The 21,426-nt window shown below is 43.3% G+C and overlaps 1 protein-coding gene across 2 annotated transcripts in view; it reads right to left on the reverse strand.

Annotated features, from left to right (window-relative positions):
* BSDC1 (BSD domain containing 1) overlaps positions 1–21,426 on the reverse strand; it is a 148,801-nt gene that overhangs the window by 51,711 nt on the left and 75,664 nt on the right. For both annotated transcript variants that reach the window (XM_069223374.1, XM_069223373.1), the window contains exon 9: positions 2,684–3,187. In XM_069223374.1, the coding sequence (XP_069079475.1) occupies positions 2,684–3,187 (504 nt within the window). The remainder of the gene's footprint in view (positions 1–2,683; positions 3,188–21,426) is intronic.

Raw genomic sequence — 21,426 nt, forward strand, 5'->3', positions numbered from 1 at the left:
AGAAGACAATTCTGAAGATACCGAACCAAGATGTCCCAGAGCGAGAGGAAACCCATCCGACGGGGGATAAAATCAATCTAACAATGGACTAGATGCCCATGCGCATTATTACTGAGGAGGAGGAGTCACTCGATCCCGTGACACAAAAAACCTTCATAGAAGAAAAACAACTTGCAACACTCCGAGCCCAACCCTAGATGGCGGACTTATGCAAAGCAAGCGAATCTACAGCTACACATGCCATTGAACATATATTTATTTTGGTTTACATCAAACACGTTTTTTTAGGCTGGGGTCTCTGGCTTCCAATCAGGATTTAGTGGGGATTTGCTGGAGTTAAATGGTTAAGAACCACTGCTCAAGATAGGGAACTAGTGTTACCTTATCTTCCTTCCAAAATAGAATCTAATGTGACTGCCAACGGGAACCATAAAACCATGTTCCAGAGATGTCAGTGGCAAGAAGATACTGTTAAATGTTTCTTGAAAGGGGCTCTGCTCCCTGGGCATGCTAGTATTTTGCAAGTTCTGAAAGTGTATCCCCATTGGCAGCAGACACTGTTGGGGCTTTTTTTCTGTACAGTTGCACAGGGGTTGCTTAATTTGAGGCGGTGGGGGCCACTGGCACATCATTTTGGGGACTTGAACTTATTTTTCGATATCATACATTTATTGATAGTAAGAAAATGAAAAACATACAAAAAGAAAAAATGTAGGAAGAGAAACAGAAAATAAATGTCACAACAGGAGAAAGAAAGAACCTGCACGAGTGAGATAAGGGGGTGTAGGGGTGCCAGTAGTACATTAAAGAGGCCTGAGGTGAACGGAAGACTACACAGCTTTGACTTTTGGCGTCACACTCATTCATTTACAAATTAGGCACAACGTGTACAGGTCTAACCTACAAAGTGAGTGAGAGCAATGTTCAGACCCACTCAACTACACTTTTGCACTCTCCAGTGAGAAAGAGGCAACAACATTGGTACCCATGTGTTACAAGTACCAACACCAACTTTCCTATATGGACTGGATCCCAGTGATGAAAAGCTACAGATTTTCCATGGCCACGAATCGTAATACTAGCTCTCATGAGGATTTCGTATAGCTCTTATGGTAATATACTAGCAAAGGCTGATCACTGATTACCTGACAATGGTTCTAAAGATTAAAATTACAAACATCTAGGTGACACATCTTGGGCAACAGGAAGAGTGTACCAACATTTTACAAGGCCTCTACCATGAAATAAGTCATATGGTAGGGAAGAAACAGAATGCAGGATTTCTTTGTTGCAGAGTAACTGATAATCCTTCATATATTTAGTAGCTCTGTGCCCTGAAAGACAATCATGGAATATCTAAATGAGATGCATAGAAATTCCCTTAACAGGATCCTTGCACCAAAGCATTCTGTTCAGAAAGACCAGTCCGCAAGCACATCTGTTTTGAGATTCAAGAATATTTAGGGGCTAAAAGTATCTAGCATCAGGGCTTTCCATGCATAGAGCGGATGAGTTCTGCATGTACTTCAAAAGTGTAGTTAACATTGCTTTAGAACTGGTCTAAAGATGCATACTGAGACAGTGACCAATGAGGACTAGAAGCTGTCAATGCTACTAAAGACCACTGGAACACCTGTATGCTTTCATGGTATGATAAGACAACTATGGGCTGGAGGGTGGTACAGAAAGGTGTCTGTATCTGTATAGATAATAATGTGCCGACCTTCATCCCGTATTTTCAACATTTCAAGACTATTACCGACCCAATCCCTACATGACAGGAAAAGGCAAATCAGTCACATCTTAAACCTATTGATACTCTAAAAAAAATGTGTTCTGCAGAGGTATGACCAATGGTATTGTAACCAGTAGCCCTTCAATTTCAATCAGTAAGTGCAAACTGCAAAACTGCACCAGCAGCCCTGGTAAGAATGTCCCATCCCCCTCAGACTGAGGGTGTATTATACTTCACCTGCTGGTACAGCTGTGCTTGTTTTGTACCCTGTGTCTGTCTCCTGCACTGTAGACTGTGCTTAGGGTGATCTACTTTAATGCAGCTGGATTGTGATAGATTGCACTGTACTCCAACATCATCTTCTGAACCTGTAATGTGTTTCTTAGCCCCAGCACTATACCTGCTCTTGTCTAAACGAAGGCACAAAGCTCCTGCTGTGGGTTACAGGACCCTGCTGCCTACTTGCTCTCCTGTAGCAAGTCTGTGCGTTGCTTCATACGCTTTTCTGTATGTGCTACGGGATGTGCTTTGGTTCATGTTCTCTTGTACCTGTGTTTTTATAGGCTGCACTTTGAATCATCCGTCATGTATGCATGCCACTTGATGTTGTTTGGGTTCAATATTCTCTCCTGCGCCATCATGGGCTGTGCTTTGGTTCACCCTCTCTCCTGCACTATAATCTCGTGTACATGCCTTAGTTCGTGTTGTATCATGTACTTGTGCCAAGAAGTGTTGTGCTTTGGTCCATCCTCTTGCATGTACTGTAATCTTACGTGTGTGTCATCTTAGGTCACGTTCTGTCATGTACCCGTGCCAACATGGACTATGCTTTGGTTCATACTCTCTCCTTTACCTGTGCTGTTGTGGACAAAGTTTATAGACCCCAAGGTTTGTTACCGTAATCCACCTTCCCCTGAACACCTCACACCCCCCCATAGATACACCAACCTTTCTTGCCGTTGTTGGATGGAGTGGATTTACCACTGTCAGAGTTCAGCTCAAAGACCCGCAAATCACCCTCTTTTGTTGTTGCTTTTGCATTGCCAGTTTTGGCCTCAGGTTGCTCTTGAGCACTGAGCTGTACTGCTGTCTGTAGTGGCTCACACGTGGGCAGTCCTGCCTCCAACCCTCTGGAAGCCAATTCTTCTGAACTGACCCCAAGCAGCTGCTGGGACTGGTCGACTTCTGGTACGGGCTGAGTGCCAGTTGGTGCTGGCACAGCTGAGTGTGCAGGGTTGGCAATCTGAGTGATGGGTGAGATGGTGCTCTCTGTGCTCTCAGATGGGCTGGCGATGCTAGCCGTGGGGTCTGCATGTTCCAATTTGTGTTCCTCCGGTCTAGCAGTAGAGTATGCAGGCAGAAGAGGAGCCTCAGCAGCTGGAGCAGATCGTTCTTCTTTCCCAGGACATGTTAAATCCAGATGGGATGGGTGTGCGATGCCCACTAAGTCCTCTGAAGAGTGAAAAGAAAGGTGAAAACTTCAAAATTCCATCAAGACACAGAAGTAAAGCAACAGGTGCTAAAGAAAACTCTGCAAAGTCTTTATAACAAGCCTCTTCCTCATGCCCTGTCCCCTCGATAATTCCTAAGTATAACCCAGTGAGCATAGTGGAAGGTAACATAAAACCGTTCAAGAGCCAAAAGATTTAACAATGCTTCCCTCTAGTGGTTAGTCTTAAACTACTTCGACAAGGGGGGATGAAAAACTACAAGAAAAAGCAAGCACTGGCAAAGACTAAAATGTCTTGCCTTAAATGTGCTAGTGGATGTAAACATATGTATACACAAATGCACATACATATTTGTGCTGCATCTCTGTCAGACTAGCAGCTTTTTGTAGCTTCCACATTTCTGCCAGTTTACATTCCTCAAACTTGTGGTGCTAGGCCTTGGACGCCTTTGCGACCCCTGCCCTCACACATGGTAAATTTAGTGCCAGGAACATAGCGGCAGCTCGTCCTTATGGAGGTCAGTTGGGGCTCCACTTTGTTTCCTGTCAAATTTTTATTATACTAACAGTGAATAACAATATATCATTCACTATTAGTGTAATAAAAATGGAGTACAATTAGTTGGAATATGCCTTTTCATGGCAGTAGAGTAAGTAAAACATGTTTTTGAATGTATGTTGTATGCATGCTTGCAGATGATATTGTGTTTATGTGACAGAGTGTATGAAAGTGTGAATTTTTGTGTATACATAAGTATGTGCGTGTGAGTGAAAGGGGATGTGATGTCATTTCCGTCACCCCCGTCATTTCAGTGAATTGACCTCCATGTGCCAGACAGCACAGCAATATTGGGGGCATTAAGACGAGCGTTAGCATATTACAGGCAGGACCTATTGGTTTGCAATATAGATGTATCCTGGTACTTAGACGAAAAGCTGAATTTCAAAACAGATCCATGTGTTGTTGGCAACATAATTAGGTCTACTCCTGGTTAGTATGGATATATATGTTCTGAGCAGTATGTTCAGCTTTGCCATTCTGTACAAGTACCAGTTTCACTGTCAGTGAGAATACATAGTGGTGACAAAAATGTGTGCAATGTGTTCTGGCGGCCAAATGGAATAAGCACTAGCACAGCCAATAGGTCTCACCCATGCAAGAGCTATTGTACACCCGCGTGGCTGCTGATCAGCATGGCTAAAGGTTTGTGGCATAGAAGAGGGTGGCATGGAGTGGTGTATGGTGTCATGGGGTGTCGGGAGTTGAGTTGTGCAGAGTGGCGTAGAGGGGCGTGGCATGGTGTGTAGAGCGGCATGGTGAGTGGAGGGTTATGGAGTAGAGTATTGTAGAGTACTGTAGAGTGAAGAGGCATGGAGTAGAGTGGAGTGACAGAGAGGAACGGCGTAGAGTGAAGTAAAGTGGCACACTGCTGTGGAGTTTCGTAGAGGGTCGTGGAGTTGCGTAGAAGGTCATGTAGTTGAGTAGACTGCCAGAGTGGAGGGTCGTAGAGTGAAGTGGCACAAAGTGGACTAGTGTGGTAGACTGGAATGAAGTAGGGTGTCAGAGTGGAGTATTACAGAGTGGACTGGCATAGTGTGGAGTAATGTGTCAAAGTGAAGTGTGTAGATCTGAGGAGCACAGAGTTGAGTGGCAGAGAGTGGAGGGGCATGGCGTAGAGTGGAGTGGTGTACAGCAGAGTGTAGTGACATACAATAGAGTGGGGTACAGCAGAGTGGAGTAGAGGGGAGTGGAGGGACATAAAGTATAGTAAAGTGGCAGAGTGACGTACAATGTTGTGGAGTGCTGTAGAGCAGAATGTCAGAGCAGAGTGTCAGAGCATCAGAGAAGAATGGTGTGGTGTAGAGTGGGGCATAGGGTTGTAGAGTAGAGTGGAATGGAGTAAAGGGTCAGAGTGGAGAGGTGTAGAGTAGAATAAATGGAATAGAGTAGAGGGTCATAGAGTATGAGGGTGGAGCAGGGTGGTGTGGGGTGGAGTAGAGTGGAGTTTTGTGTCAGAGTGGAGGGACGTACATTTTCAATTGAAATGGCCATTACATTTGCACAGACATACAGTTTTACTGATAAACCTATACAGCACACAAAAGATAATGTGGGAATGGCATCACCAAGGGTACTGATTTGTTTTGGTCGTATTAAAATATCTGTTTTCACTACACTTTGGAATTACAAAACAAATGTGCTTCACTTGTGGTTTCCTAATCCTGATATATTTTGAAATATTTGTACAGTTCATTTAAAGACATTTAAATGTTGTGTGTTAGACAAAATAACATCCTACTGCATAAATCCTCTCACTTTGAAATCAGAGAAAGAAAAGTAAACAAGCTTGCTCACACGGCATAGCCTGACATTTGAACTCTGTATCTGAATGCACAGCAAATTTTAATGCCTGTTACAGAAAGCGAGCTGTTGAAGATTACATTAAATAGGCTATTCTCCACGGAGGGATAAACTCAAGCTGGACAGCCTTAAACAAATAAAGCCAGCAAATAAAAGGCAAGCAAGTTTAAGTTACAAAACAAAGCCAATGGTAAGCAACAGGAAGAATGTATTCCCAAGGAAGCTTTCAGAATGTCCCCAAGATGTCATAAGAAAACAAGACAGCGCAGTTGTCTGGTAGGCTGCTTCATCCTAAACAAAGCATCTGCAATGCAACGGGTCTCGCATTTCTTCGAGTTAGAGCTATTAGCAGTTGTAAATTCTCAACCGGACTTTTCTGGCCTCATTAAATGGAAAAAAAAAGAGCTCTATCGCGCTGCTACAGTTCACTCGTAGTGAAATCTATTGTAAAAGTGCAATTACCTACGTAACCGGCAAAAGTGCAATTAACTATGTAACAGGGTCGATGTTATGCAAAGCGCTCGACTTTGCCAAGCGAGATCGCGCAGCGATAAAAGAGAGAAAGTAGTACACAAACCGGACGAAAAAAAGCGAGCCTTGTATGTTTTCAGTAGTTGGTTGCTGCGCTTGAGGAGGGCTAACCACTGGAAAAGGCAGGACATATGCATGCCTTCCACTAATGAAAGCAAGCAGATTTTAAAAGGCAAGCTCACGAACCAATGAAAGACACTGACGTGACATGGACGGGGCTCTGAGCCCTTGTCTACCTACTACAGCATCTCGCAAGTGATACGCAAGCACAAGTGCATGCTAGTACTGGCTCGACCCTAAAAAGGGACAATTTTGCTTGACTATGGAACGGTGGTCAATACATGTTAGTACGCACTGAGTGGTTTGAAGGGAGTGTGGTTAAGGACACAAAGGTAGAAGTGTTTGGGGCACGATGGTAGGAGTGTCTGGACAGCAGTATTTGGGATTTTCAGCAGTTGGTAAGCATGGAGATGGACTATGACTTGGTTGTCAGTAGGAAAGTATACTATGAAGGACAGTTCAGGGAAATTATGTACTGGGGGCAGGCTGAAGGAAGTAAAGTAAAGCCCCATGTAGAAACATCCATTGGAAAACTAAGGATATGCATTTTATACATTGTAAAAAGGCCCTCTGCAGTCAGTCGCAAAGCATGTCATTTTGAGAACTACAGGATTTGTAATGGAAACATGACTCTCTAGTTTAGGCACCTATATGGCAATGGGCAGGGTGGAAGTTTGTTAGTAGGTGGTATGTTTTTTCAGCTGATATGCTGAATTGGGAAAAAGGGGGTGGAGGGGTGTGACAAGTAAAAGTGTCAGCTATGGTTTACCAGAAGGTAGAAATAGTGGGTGCTGTGTTCTGGTCAGGGGTATGTGAGTGTTTGATGGCGAGCAGAAAGAGGGATGATGCTGGTGCCAATACAAGTGTGTCTGCTGGTAATCATCATAGACTGCTGTGCTGTGTCAGAACTGAAAATGTTTAGCTGTATGGCCAGTGATGTTGCCTTGACATCAGTTAACTCCCTGCCCCTTGATCCAAACATCTCCCAAGCGACTCAAACTACATGGTGATACAAGGCAAGTGCACAGCCAACTGATGTAGCAGAGTGACCTCTATATGTGAAAGGGGAGATGGTGGGATAAGGGAGTAAAAGAGAAAATGAGTGAAAGCAAGAAAGAGTGAGAGTAAGCGAGAAAAAGAAAGAGCTGAAATTGACAACAATTTAAATCTGTAAACAAGAGAAAAATTATGCCTTAGAGTTGGCCAATAAGCTTCAGCGCCAATATCTGAACAAATGGCTCATACAAATATTGGATGAACTATCATGGTAAGGCCGTTGTTCTATTCAATCTGTTTCACAGGCAACAGTTTTCAATAGCCTCCAAAGTGACATTGTCACTTTTCAGGTTGCAGCTGGCACACAGGAATCATCAATGTGTAGATTATATATTTTAATCTATAACTTTTGACCCGTACCAGGTACAGACTCCATTCAAAGACTTATTTCTATATTTAATAAAAAAAAACAATTGAATAGTGTACTCTGAATGTTATTATATAAACTGCAAATGTAACTTTTTAACGTTACCTTTACCTTTAATTTGCATTAGCTCTCCAGGAACTGTTAAGCTGTTTTTGGCCTAAATGAGGTGTGACAACTGCTCCAACAGCAGACGCAGCTGGGTGGAAACAAGGGATTTCATAAACGTCAAAGGAGCCTGCCCTGTCACAAGCAAATGTTAGATGTCACAGAGAAAAGCCCAGCCTTTGCCCTTCTAGTCAGCTAGCACCAAACCCGGTGGGAGAAAAGCTACCCTCAGAATCAGTTTTCAATGACCACAGAGGAGGGGCCTGCCCATTACCACGGCCACACCTCTGACTGGACATGCAGGCTCTGGACAAGGAAAGAAGGTTTTCCCCCCCATCTTGAATTTTGAGAATAAGGTATACTGGGAATATTTACAGTAAGGCAAACAGGAACTACTGAAAAAGTGGGTAGAGATGCCTAAATAAACTGTTACCCCATTGGTTAGGGAGTGTCCAAGAGTCGCTTCCCACCCACTAGCTGGTACCAGACATAAATGTGCCATTTCCAGGTGCTCTCCTCAGAAAACGTAGTGGACCTGCATAGAAGATCAAAAGAGGATATGGCCTGCAATCTGTGACCTGATAGGAGCTCTAAAGGACTGGTCCTGCTCCCTCTTGTACCCAGGACATAACAAGACTTAAACAGCGGGGCACAGCTTTACTATAGGAAGAAGCAACCAGGGGAATACCACATGTAAAAAACCAAAACAACTGCTACTCCCAAACGTTTCATACATATGGGTATAACTCTTATTTCTTCAATGACAAATGGTAATGGAGCAAAATGTCAGCACAACAATTCTTTTTAAAAAATTCAAAAATAATACTAGTATATGATTTTACCCAGTCTTGTATAAACATAGCAATTCAAATAATGTCAATTAACTTAAACTAAATATGATAGACAATAATAATGCAGTACAAATTTGAATATTTTTTCATAATTCACTGGGTATCTTGCACACACACATGCCAGACATCACATAACACTTATCATTCACTGCACGCATACCACACACAGCCTCATCACACAATGAATCCACTCAAAAAATAAAACAATAACTTCAAATCAAGATATTTGCATTTGGTGATTCTTGGAACATTTGACTTTAGATCTTAACAACAATTGGTATATCACCTGTTGTACAATAGTTATGCATATAAGAACACATAATTGTTTGAAATATTATTGTCTCACTTATTCTTTCCTTCTGCTGTTACTCTCCCAAGGAGCAATGATACATCCAAGCTATGCTGCACTATTATACAATAATTCATAGGAACAGTCCGTTTGAGTACTATAATTCTTGAAGTCCAATATTGTGCACCAATGCGCGTTTTCGGTGGGTGGCGCAAACCTGTGGAAGCCACCTTCTTCAGGGTGCAAAGAAAAAAGTGACATGCAAGAAGCAAGACCTGATCTAAAAATATAGAATTCTAAATAAAGATGAAAGAAGAAAATGTGCTTCAATACCCTTACCAACACAGTCATAGGCCACAATTGAACTTAAATATACTGGAAAGGTACTGCAGAACCCCGAAATAAAAAGTACACCCGTGTTGTCAATTAAAAAACCGATGACCGTGTTGCAAAAAAGAAAAGAAAATACAAGTATGCAAACGATAACACATAAAAGGTACCTACCAACAGTGAACATGTTCAAACCGCTGCATGCACACTCCTGCATTTATCACAGATGCATTACTTACCTCAAAATGGACAAAGGTACGGTTATGAGTGACGACTCACAATGCAAGAAAATACAAGGTCTTAATAAAAGATAAGTAAAAGCCTCTACATGAATAAAAGTTGGTCAGCACATGAGCAGTAATAAAAAATAGAGAGATAAAGGAGACACCTACTTACAGAACCAGAGAGGGGGAACTAATCAGTAAGAAAGTCCCAGAATCATCTTATGTTCTAGCAGCAGGTCAACACCAGAATCAAAAGGATTGTGAACACCTGGATCTTTATCCAATGTATAGGATAAAGTGGATATGTCTGCAACAAAAACGGATACTCTCATTAACACGCTCACATACCGTATCTGAATATTACAGTAGATATGCAAGACAGACCAACGTGGAATCAAGGGGTCTGTACTTTATAGGTAACTTATTAGGGATGAAGAAGGACTAGGCACAAGTAACCACAATATGCGTGGAAAGTATATGATAGCAATTTTAACTGGACTATCTACAAACTGATGTTGCTGAGCAGTTATCCAACTGCACAAGGGGTCTCCTATATATAAAGCAAAACAATCTGCCTACTCTAATGCAAACTAGATACCATACAATAGTACATGCTACCCCCGTATAGCTGTCCTAAAAAATAACGAAGAAAGAAAAATAAAGAACCAAACAAACTGATCAATAATGGATCTGCCTGACTGATGGTATAAAGAAACAGAGGGTCGCTAGAAATGATCTTCCTAATAAAATGAAGCAGCACTAATCTATAAACGAAAGAACCATCTGCTAAAAGTCTAGTTTCGTGAAAGGACCAGAAAGCACATGTACTGCACCACAGTTACGGCTTACCACCATAGTTCTACGAAGGAAATAGATATTGACTAAAGGGCCTCTATAAGCATGAAACAACAGCTGCATACACCTACAGAACGCACTACAGAAAAAAAAATGTACCTTCTGAAACAAGAAGGATGAAAAAAGATTTGAAGAGTCTGCCAACCATGAGTCCCCCTGCTGAGCAAAAATTTGGACACAAGGAGTGGGATTAAATACAAAATGATTGCCTCACGTGGGACAAATTAAGAGTCTGCTGGAAGCCTAGGATTTAACAAGAAGACAAACCGGAGAATGAATACAGGCACCATATTGAACAAAATGCTATGTCAGTAGAAAAAAGGAGATTCGATTTTTTTTGCAAGAAAGGATTTATCCCTTTCTATCAGATAATTATTATGATCAGACTGCTGAAACAACAGTACAGGCTGACAGACAAGAGTGGACTAACAAAAAGATCATCACTTTTTCGGATACATCAGAATCAGAGAGGGAAGGCAGTTCCCATCAGTTTGAATAATTTGGGAAGAGGCAAAATCAGCAAGAGGAAATTAACTCCAGGACCTGTTTTTAGGGGCCAGAAGATGGAGTTACAGACCCAGATTTCGAAGTCATCCGAGGAGCAGATTTTCAAACACAGACTCAACATCCTACGTTCTCCAAACCAGAGGACAACAATACTGGAGAAATTAGAACGTATTCCATTTTTTTTACGTCAGGCAGGAGGAGACAGATCCCACGACTGAGGCCCTTCTTACTAATGTTTTTTCATTTGTCCCTACTACCAGTCTTCATAGATTTTAATTGTTTAAAGATTTTTGCTTTTTTTCGGCGCAACAGATTTACTAAATATTATATGCAAACTTAACATTACAATGAGAATAAAAGCTCTGGCCTCAAACTTCCCTCTTTCTTCACTCCCAGTCTAGACAAACTAGGACGGGAGGTTGTGATCTTTGAGAGAGCTTCCTTCTTAAAGATCCAAAAAATGATACAACATATACCTAAGCCCACCTACAATCTAAGCAGACAAGAAAACCTAGCACTTCAACAGCTGAGTAACAATAAGAACATTAGCAACAACAGTAGCATTGTGCTATTAGACATAGAAAGATATACGAACATGATGATGGCTATGCTTCAGGTTTATGAGCATAATCTAAAAGTGGCAGGCGATCTGGAAGAAAAAGATAATCAAGAAAATACAGCACATAAGTCAGCCAGCATTGTCCAAAGGCAATATTTGCAAAAAGGAATTTGAACATCACAAAAGGGCTTCCACCTGTTTACCAGGTACTTAGACACATAAAAATGCAGAGGATCACCCATAGTTTTGACTATCAGCTCAACAAATAAACACCTCTCGAAACATGCAGAGGTGTTTTTTTTAAACATCTGGTAAGCCGACATCTTGAGGTATCCCTATACATAAAACCTACAGCGAAGAACACATTTTGATAGTTACCATCGACGTTGTAAAAAAAAAAAAAAAGGCATTCCATTTAGTCAGTTTGTCCGCTTCCAACGCAATTGAACTAACATGAAAGATTTTCTTCACAACGCGGCATTATGGCAAACAAGTTCATATATCATGGTTCCCCGAAAAGACTTGTTAAAGACTCCATGAAAAGACAGAAGTATTATGACAGAGAAAGCGTGCTTCAAAACAGAAACACTGAAGGAGAAGACAAATCTGTCTGTGTAATACACCACTCTAATCTTAATGATAAATTCCGACATATCATTAAGTCTCAATGGAACATTCGCAGCACTAACACAGATACATGCAGTTTAAACAAACCTGTGTTTGTGTTTAAGAGACCTAGTGATCGGAGAAAATATCTTGGTTAAATCTACAGCTGAATCACAACAAGATGGCCAAAAGTTCTTAATTGGGCAGCAACCTAATATATGCAATCACAAATGTGGGACTTGTCATGCATGTGAAGGAACCATCGTAGCCAGTGAGCTCAAAGTAGGAAAGAGAACTATCCAACTCACTAATATGACCAATTGTAGAACACAGAATGTTATCTATCTCATTATTTGCCCTTGAGGCTTAGGCTATATTGGGAAAACAGGAAGGGACTTCAAGATACGATATAGTGAACATACATTGGCAATACGCACTGGAAAAATAAAATCCCCGGTGGTATCACATTGGACCCAAGCAGGCCATACAGAGAACTAAACTGGACTATTCTGGAGAAAGTACTGATACATAAGGAACAAGATGGCAATATCAAATGCAAAAAAAAGAGTGATTTTTGGATATAAACCCTTGAAACGTTTGAGAAAGGTCTCAATGAAAATATTCCATGGAAAAATGTGATCCAGCAAAATTTGCATTACTCACATCTATGTCTTTATTTCCTAACGGTTTGAAATTCTGGTTTCCCTTTTATCATTATTCTCTATATTTTAATTTTAATCTGCAGGTGTGTAAGGCCACAGGGCTTGTACTTCCCTTCAATTTGTATCTGACCTTTATATGTAGAAGACTTAGTTCAATTTGGTGTGCCTTCTTTACTTTATTCTATTTTATTTTACTTTAACATGGTTTTTCCATGCTTTTTAAGCTGGTCATCTTGAAAGGATGCCGGCGAGGTAGTACTTCTGTTTTTTTCCTGGAGCATTTTAAGAATCTGGTTCTCTTTTTCCAGTCATAGGCAAGCTACATTTACGTTGTATGCATTTGCTATGTTTTACAATGGTTCTTTCAACACAGTGCTTCATTCAATATGGCACCCATATTCTGGTTTCTTTTCTTGTTACATCCTAGGCTTCAAGCAGTCTCCTAATTTGTATCACGTGAGGCAATCATTTTGCATGTAACCGTGCTCTTTGTATTCCTTGCGTCCGAATTTTCTCTCGGTGGCAGACTCCAAGTCTTTTTTCATCCTTCGTGTTTCAGCAGGTAAGGTTTTTCTGTTGTGCGTTCTGTAGGTGTACGCAGTGGTTTTGTGCTTATAGAGGCCCTTTATTCAATATCTATTTCCTTTGTGGAACTATGGTGTAAACCGTAACTGTGGTGCAGTGTATATATACTTTCTGGTCCTTTCATGCAACTAGGTTAGTGTTGCTCCTTTTATGATGAAGATAATTTCTAGCAACCTTCTTTTTCTTTATAGCGCCAGTCAGGCAGATACATTATTGATCAGTTGTTTTGGTTCTTCATTTTTCTTTCTTTCTTATTTTTTAGGACAACTATACAGGATAGCACAGATTATTGCATGGTATCTAGTTAGCATTACAGTAGGCAGATTGTTTTGCTATATATAGTAGACAACTTGTGCAGTTAGACTACTGCTCAGCAACATCAGTTAGTAGATCCTCCGGTTAAAATTCCTATCATATACTTTCCACGCTTTTTGTATTTACATGTGCCTAGTCCTTCTCCATCCTGGATAAGTTACCTATAAAGTACAGACCACTTGATTCCATGTTGGTCTGTCTTACATATCTACTGTAATATTCAGGTATAGTATATGAGTGTGTTAATTAGAGTATCTGTTTTTGTTGCAGACATATCCACTTTATCCTATACATTGGATAGAGATCCAGATATCCACAATCCTTTTGATTCTGGTGTTGACAGCTGCTAGAACATAAGATCTTGAGACTTTCTTACTGATTAGTTTTCCCTCTCAGATTGCGGAAGTAGGGGTCTTCTTTACCTGACTAGTTTTTATATTGCTCATGTGCCCCTTACTGACCAACTTTTATTTATGTAGCAGCTTTACTTATCTATTATTTAGATCTTGTATTTTCTTGCACTGTGAGTTATCACTCACAAGCCTACCTTTCTCTATTTTGAGGTAGGCAATGCATCTATGATATCTGCAGGGGTGTGAATGCAGCAGTCTGAACACATTCACTGTTGGTAGGTTTCTTCATATGGACTGGTGACAGGTTAGTTAAGATGTTTGTGTTATTTATTGGGGCAACAAGGACATTGGTGTTTGGAGTTGACAACATAGGTGCATTTTTTATTCTGGGGTTCTGCTGTACCTTTCCAGTACATTTAAGTTATTTTTTGGCTGATCAGTGTGTTGGTAAGGGTCTTAGAGTGAATTTTATTATTTTATCTTTAGTTCATATTCCATATTTTTAGAGCTGTGCTGGGTTCTTGCACGTCTCTTTTTCTCCTCTTTCCGCCCCAAAGAAGGTGGTTCCAGCAAGTTTGTGGCACCCACCGAAATGCGTGTCAGTGCACAACATTGGACTTCAAGATGTACAGCACTCAAATTGACTGTTCCTACGAATAATTGTATAGTAGTGCAACATATCGTGGATGTATCATTGCTCATTGGGAGAGTAATAGCAGAAGAAAAGAATAAGTGAGACAATAATATTTCATACAATGATGTGTTTTTATATGCACATATAGTGTGTACCAGGTGACGGACTTAAGATCTTAACAATTGGTCTAATGTCCCAAGTATGGCCAAAAGCAAACATCTTTATTTGAAGGTATTGTTTTACTGTGTGTGTGTGTGTGTGTGTGTGTGTGTGTGTGTGTGAATTCATTGTTTGATGAGGTTATATGTGGCATGTGTGCAGTGAATGATAATGTTATGTGATGTCTGTCATGCGTGTCTGCAAGATACCCAGCGACTTATCAAAAAAGATATTCAAATGTGTGCTGCATTATCATTGTCTATCATGTTTGGTTTATGTTAATATACATTATTTGAATTGCTATGTTTATATGAGACTGGCTAACATATATTAGTATTATTTAATAAATATATCTTGTAGGAAGTTGGCTCTGTATGCACTATTTCAAAGTAAGGAATAGTATGCACAGAGTCCAAGGGTTCCCCTTAGAGGTAAGATAGTGGCAAAAAGAGATAATACTAATGCTCTATTTTGTGGTAGTGTGGTCGAGCAGTAGGCTTATCCAAGGAGTAGTGTTAAGCATTTGTTGTACATACACATAGACAATAAATGAGGTACACACACTCAGAGACAAATCCAGCCAATAGGTTTTTGTATAGAAAAATATCTTTTCTTAGTTTATTTTAAGAACCACAGGTTCAAATTCTACATGTAATATCTCATTCGAAAGGTATTGCAGGTAAGTACTTTAGGAACTTCAAATCATCAAAATTGCATGTATACTTTTCAAGTTATTCACAAATAGCTGTTTTAAAAGTGGACACTTAGTGCAATTTTCACAGTTCCTAGGGGAGGTAAGTATTTGTTAGGTTAACCAGGTAAGTAAGACACTTACAGGGCTTAGTTCTTGGTCCAAGGTAGCCCACCGTTGGGGGTTCAGAGCAACCCCAAAGTCACCACACCAGCAGCTCAGGGCCGGTCAGGTGCAGAGTTCAAAGTGGTGCCCAAAGCACATAGGCTAGAATGGAGAGAAGGGGGTGCCCCGGTTCCGGTCTGCTTGCAGGTAAGTACCCGCGTCTTCGGAGGGCAGACCAGGGGGGGTTTTGTAGGGCACCGGGGGGGGACACAAGCCCACACAGAGATTTCACCCTCAGCAGCGCGGGGGCGGCCGGGTGCAGTGTAGGAACAAGCGTCGGGTTTGTAATGGAAGTCAATGGGAGATCTAGGGATCTCTTCAGCGCTGCAGGCAGGCAAGGGGGGGGTTCCTCGGGGAAACCTCCACTTGGTCAAGGGAGAGGGACTCCTGGGGGTCACTCCTCCAGTGAAAGTCCGGTCCTTCAGGTCCTGGGGGCTGCGGGTGCAGGGTCTCTCCCAGGTGTCGGGACTTAGGATTCAAAGAGTCGCGGTCAGGGGAAGCCTCGGGATTCCCTCTGCAGGCGGCGCTGTGGGGGCTCAGGGGGGACAGGTTTTGGTACTCACAGTATCAGAGTAGTCCTGGGGTCCCTCCTGAGGTGTTGGATCTCCACCAGCCGAGTCGGGGTCGCCGGGTGCAGTGTTGCAAGTCTCACGTTTCTTGCGGGGAGCTTGCAGGGTTCTTTAAAGCTGCTGGAAACAAAGTTGCAGCTTTTCTTGGAGCAGGTCCGCTGTCCTCGGGAGTTTCTTGTCTTTTCGAAGCAGGGGCAGTCCTCAGAGGATGTCGAGGTCGCTGGTCCCTTTGGAAGGCGTCGCTGGAGCAGGATCTTTGGAAGGCAGGAGACAGGCCGGTGAGTTTCTGGAGCCAAGGCAGTTGTCGTCTTCTGGTCTTCCTCTGCAGGGGTTTTTCAGCTAGGCAGTCCTTCTTCTTGTAGTTGCAGGAATCTAATTTTCTAGGGTTCAGGGTAGCCCATAAATACTAAATTTAAGGGCGTGTTTAGGTCTGGGGGGTTAGTAGCCAATGGCTACTAGCCCTGAGGGTGGGTACACCCTCTTTGTGCCTCTTCCCAAGGGGAGGGGGTCACAATCCTAACCCTATTGGGGGAATCCTCCATCTGCAAGATGGAGGATTTCTAAAAGTTAGAGTCACTTCAGCTCAGGACACCTTAGGGGCTGTCCTGACTGGCCAGTGACTCCTCCTTGTTGCTTTCTTTGTTCCCTCCAGCCTTGCCGCCAAAAGTGGGGGCCGTGGCCGGAGGGGGCGGGCAACTCCACTAAGCTGGAGTGCCCTGCTGGGCTGTGACAAAGGGGTGAGCCTTTGAGGCTCACCGCCAGGTGTCACAGCTCCTGCCTGGGGGAGGTGTTAGCATCTCCACCCAGTGCAGGCTTTGTTACTGGCCTCAGAGTGACAAAGGCACTCTCCCCATGGGGCCAGCAACATGTCTCTAGTGTGGCAGGTTGCTGGAACCAGTCAGCCTACACAGCTAGTTGGTTAAGTTTCAGGGGGCACCTCTAAGGTGCCCTCTGTGGTGTATTTTACAATAAAATGTACACTGGCATCAGTGTGCATTTATTGTGCTGAGAAGTTTGATACCAAACTTCCCAGTTTTCAGTGTAGCCATTATGGTGCTGTGGAGTTCGTGTAAAACAGACTCCCAGACCATATACTCTTATGGCTACCCTGCACTTACAATGTCTAAGGTTTTGTTTAGACACTGTAGGGGCACAGTGCTCATGCACTGGTACCCTCACCTATGGTATAGTGCACCCTGCCTTAGGGCTGTAAGGCCTGCTAGAGGGGTGTCTTACCTATACTGCATAGGCAGTGAGAGGCTGGCATGGCACCCTGAGGGGAGTGCCATGTCGACTTACTCATTTTGTTCTCACTAGCACACACAGGCTTGTAAGCAGTGTGTCTGTGCTGAGTGAGGGGTCTCTAGGGTGGCATAAGACATGCTGCAGCCCTTAGAGACCTTCCTTGGCATCAGGGCCCTTGGTACTAGAAGTACCAGTTACAAGGGACTTATCTGAATGCCAGGGTGTGCCAATTGTGGATACAATGGTACATTTTAGGTGAAGGAACACTGGTGCTGGGGCCTGGTTAGCAGGGTCCCAACACACTTCTCAGTCAAGTCAGCATCAGTATCAGGCAAAAAGTGGGGGGTAACTGCAACAGGGAGCCATTTCTTTACACAAGCCCCCCCCAGCCCACAGGCCAGGAGACTCAGCCCAAGCTGGGAGAGTCTTCCTAGTCTGTCAGGCGAGGAAGAGTAGGAGAAATAGGCTGGTTAGTTGCAGGGCCTACTCTGCCTTACATCCTTCTGTTCAGGTCATTCCCTTTGGGGAACTGACCTACTTCCACAGTGATAGGACCTAGTCTGAATTGCCTCTTGTCTGCCTCTTCAATGTCTCCACCCATTCTTTCTATTTTGGTCTTAGAGGTATCCACCTCTGCTAACCTTATCTTGGCCAGGGTTACCCCTAGCTTACCCAGAGAGGTTACCCAGAGCTGGAGTAACCCCACCATGACCAATAGGGTCAGGGGGCCTAACTTGCTATTTGGCATGGGGTCAGACCACCATGCTAAGGATAGTGCAGCCATAAAGGCTAACACCCAGCAGAGGCCACTGACAGCTGTCAGTGCCCAGAACCACACCTTGAGCTCTTCACCTAAAAGGGAAGGGGCTAAGTTACAGGCTTCTTTGGGTTCAGGTTGCCTGTCTGCTGTATTGGAGTGGGGGGTTACCACATCTTGTAGTAAACACCCTTCTTCCACTCTTTCTTCTGTTAGCTGAGGAGCCACCCACTCAGGTTTAACAGTTGCCTGACTAGCCAGGACTTCTTGTGGGTCAGGTTGGACTTTATCAGGGCCATTTTTGGAGTTCTCCCCTACTGGAGCAGAATCTCCTTGGCTTGCTGTAACCTTGGCTAAAGGTTGTCCACCCTTCCTACTCTGTTTTCTTTTCTTCTTCTTCTGGGGCCTGCTTGCATTTACTGCAGAGGCAGGACTTCCAGAATCCTTGGGAGAGGACTGGCACTGGACCAGTTCCTCTCTTGAGCTCTGACTAACCTCTGGGTAGTCATTTCCAAGGAGACAATCAAGGGGGAGGTCTGTACTGACTACTACCCTTCTCCAGCTAAGAGTGCCACCTACTTCTATGGGCACTAAAGCCACAGGCCTCTTAGTGACCCTGTCTAGGCTAACTCTTACCCTGGCAGTCTCACCTGGGATGTACTGGTTTGAGAGCACCAGCCTGTCGTGCACAATAGTGTGACTGGCACAAGTGTCCCTCAGGGCAGTGGTTGGGATTCCATTCACCAGTAGGTGGTGGAAGTGTCTACTTCCCTCTGGAATCTCCAACTCACCTGTTGGGCCCTGTTTCCAGTTGAAGGCTAGGAAGACCTCCTCATCTGAGGAGTCATCTCCCATGGCTACACTGGTTACCCCTGGAATTTTGTTCTGGGGTTTGTTTTTGGGACAAGAAGTGTCCTTGGTGTGGTGCCCAGACTGTTTACAGTTGTGGCACCATGCCTTAGTGGCATCCCAGTTCTTACCCTGGTACCCACCTTTGTTTTGGGTTGTGTCTTGGGGCCCACCCACCTGTTCTGGTTTTTGGGGGCCTACAGAGGACTCTTTTTCTTTGTTTCTAGTGTCACCCACTTTTTCCTGGGGAGTTTTTGTAACCCCTTTCTTTTGGTCACCCCCAGTGGAAGTTTTGGTTACCCTAGTCTTGACCCAGTGGTCTGCCTTCTTTCCCAATTCTTGGGGAGAAATTGGACCTAGGTCTACCAGATACTGATGCAACTTTTCATTGAAGCAGTTACTTAAAATGTGTTCTTTCATAAACAAATTATAAAGCCCAACATAGTCACACACTTCATTTCCAGTTAACCAACCATCTAGTGTTTTTACTGAGTAGTCTACAAAATCAACCCAGGTCTGGCTCGAGGATTTTTGAGCCCCCCTGAATCTAATTCTATACTCCTCAGTGGAGAATCCAAAGCCCTCAATCAGGGTACCCTTCATGAGGTCATAAGATTCTGCATCTTTTCCAGAGAGTGTGAGGAGTCTATCCCTACACTTTCCAGTGAACATTTCCCAAAGGAGAGCACCCCAGTGAGATCTGTTCACTTTTCTGGTTACACAAGCCCTCTCAAAAGCTGTGAACCATTTGGTGATGTCATCACCATCTTCATATTTTGTTACAATCCCTTTGGGGATTTTTATGATGTCAGGAGAATCTCTGACCCTATTTAAGTTGCTGCCACCATTGATGGGACCTAGGCCCATCTCTTTTCTTTCCCTTTCTATGGCTAGGAGCTGCTTTTCCAAAGCCAATCTTTTGACCATCCTGGCTAACAGGGGGTCATCTTCACTGAGAGCATCCTCAGTGATTTCAGAAATGCTGGACCCTCCTGTGAGGAAAGCAACATTTCTGACTATCATTTTTGGAGACAGGGCTTGAGAGGCCCTGGTCTCCCTATTTAGGACTGGAAGGGGGGAATTGCCCTCCAAGTCACTAATTTCTTCCTCTGTGAAGTCATCCTCAGAGGGGTTGGCTTTTTCAAACTCTGCCAACAGCTCCTGGAGCTGAATTTTGGTAGGTCTGGAGCCAATGGTTATTTTCTTTATATTACAGAGAGACCTTAGCTCCCTCATCTTAAGATGGAGGTAAGGTGTGGTGTCGAGTTCCACCACCTGCATCTCTGTATCAGACATTATTCTGCTAAGAGTTGGAATACTTCTTAAAGAATCTAAAACTGTTTCTAGAATCTAATTCAAACTTTTAACAAACTTTTAAACTCTAAAAAGACAATGCTAAACAGGGACTTAACACACAAGGCCCTAGCAGGACTTTTAAGAATTTAGAAAACTTTCAAATTGCAAAAATGAATTTCTAATGACAATTTTGGAATTTGTTGTGTGATCAGGTATTGGCTGAGTAGTCCAGCAAATGCAAAGTCTTGTACCCCACCGCTGATCCACCAACGTAGGAAGTTGGCTCTGTATGCACTATTTCAAAGTAAGGAATAGTATGCACAGAGTCCAAGGGTTCCCCTTAGAGGTAAGATAGTGGCAAAAAGAGATAATACTAATGCTCTATTTTGTGGTAGTGTGGTCGAGCAGTAGGCTTATCCAAGGAGTAGTGTTAAGCATTTGTTGTACATACACATAGACAATAAATGAGGTACACACACTCAGAGACAAATCCAGCCAATAGGTTTTTGTATAGAAAAATATCTTTTCTTAGTTTATTTTAAGAACCACAGGTTCAAATTCTACATGTAATATCTCATTCGAAAGGTATTGCAGGTAAGTACTTTAGGAACTTCAAATCATCAAAATTGCATGTATACTTTTCAAGTTATTCACAAATAGCTGTTTTAAAAGTGGACACTTAGTGCAATTTTCACAGTTCCTAGGGGAGGTAAGTATTTGTTAGGTTAACCAGGTAAGTAAGACACTTACAGGGCTTAGTTCTTGGTCCAAGGTAGCCCACCGTTGGGGGTTCAGAGCAACCCCAAAGTCACCACACCAGCAGCTCAGGGCCGGTCAGGTGCAGAGTTCAAAGTGGTGCCCAAAGCACATAGGCTAGAATGGAGAGAAGGGGGTGCCCCGGTTCCGGTCTGCTTGCAGGTAAGTACCCGCGTCTTCGGAGGGCAGACCAGGGGGGGTTTTGTAGGGCACCGGGGGGGACACAAGCCCACACAGAGATTTCACCCTCAGCAGCGCGGGGGCGGCCGGGTGCAGTGTAGGAACAAGCGTCGGGTTTGTAATGGAAGTCAATGGGAGATCTAGGGATCTCTTCAGCGCTGCAGGCAGGCAAGGGGGGGGTTCCTCGGGGAAACCTCCACTTGGTCAAGGGAGAGGGACTCCTGGGGGTCACTCCTCCAGTGAAAGTCCGGTCCTTCAGGTCCTGGGGGCTGCGGGTGCAGGGTCTCTCCCAGGTGTCGGGACTTAGGATTCAAAGAGTCGCG

This window comes from Pleurodeles waltl, chromosome 3_1 (genome assembly GCF_031143425.1).
Source record: "Pleurodeles waltl isolate 20211129_DDA chromosome 3_1, aPleWal1.hap1.20221129, whole genome shotgun sequence".
Taxonomy (NCBI): Eukaryota; Metazoa; Chordata; class Amphibia; order Caudata; family Salamandridae; genus Pleurodeles; species Pleurodeles waltl.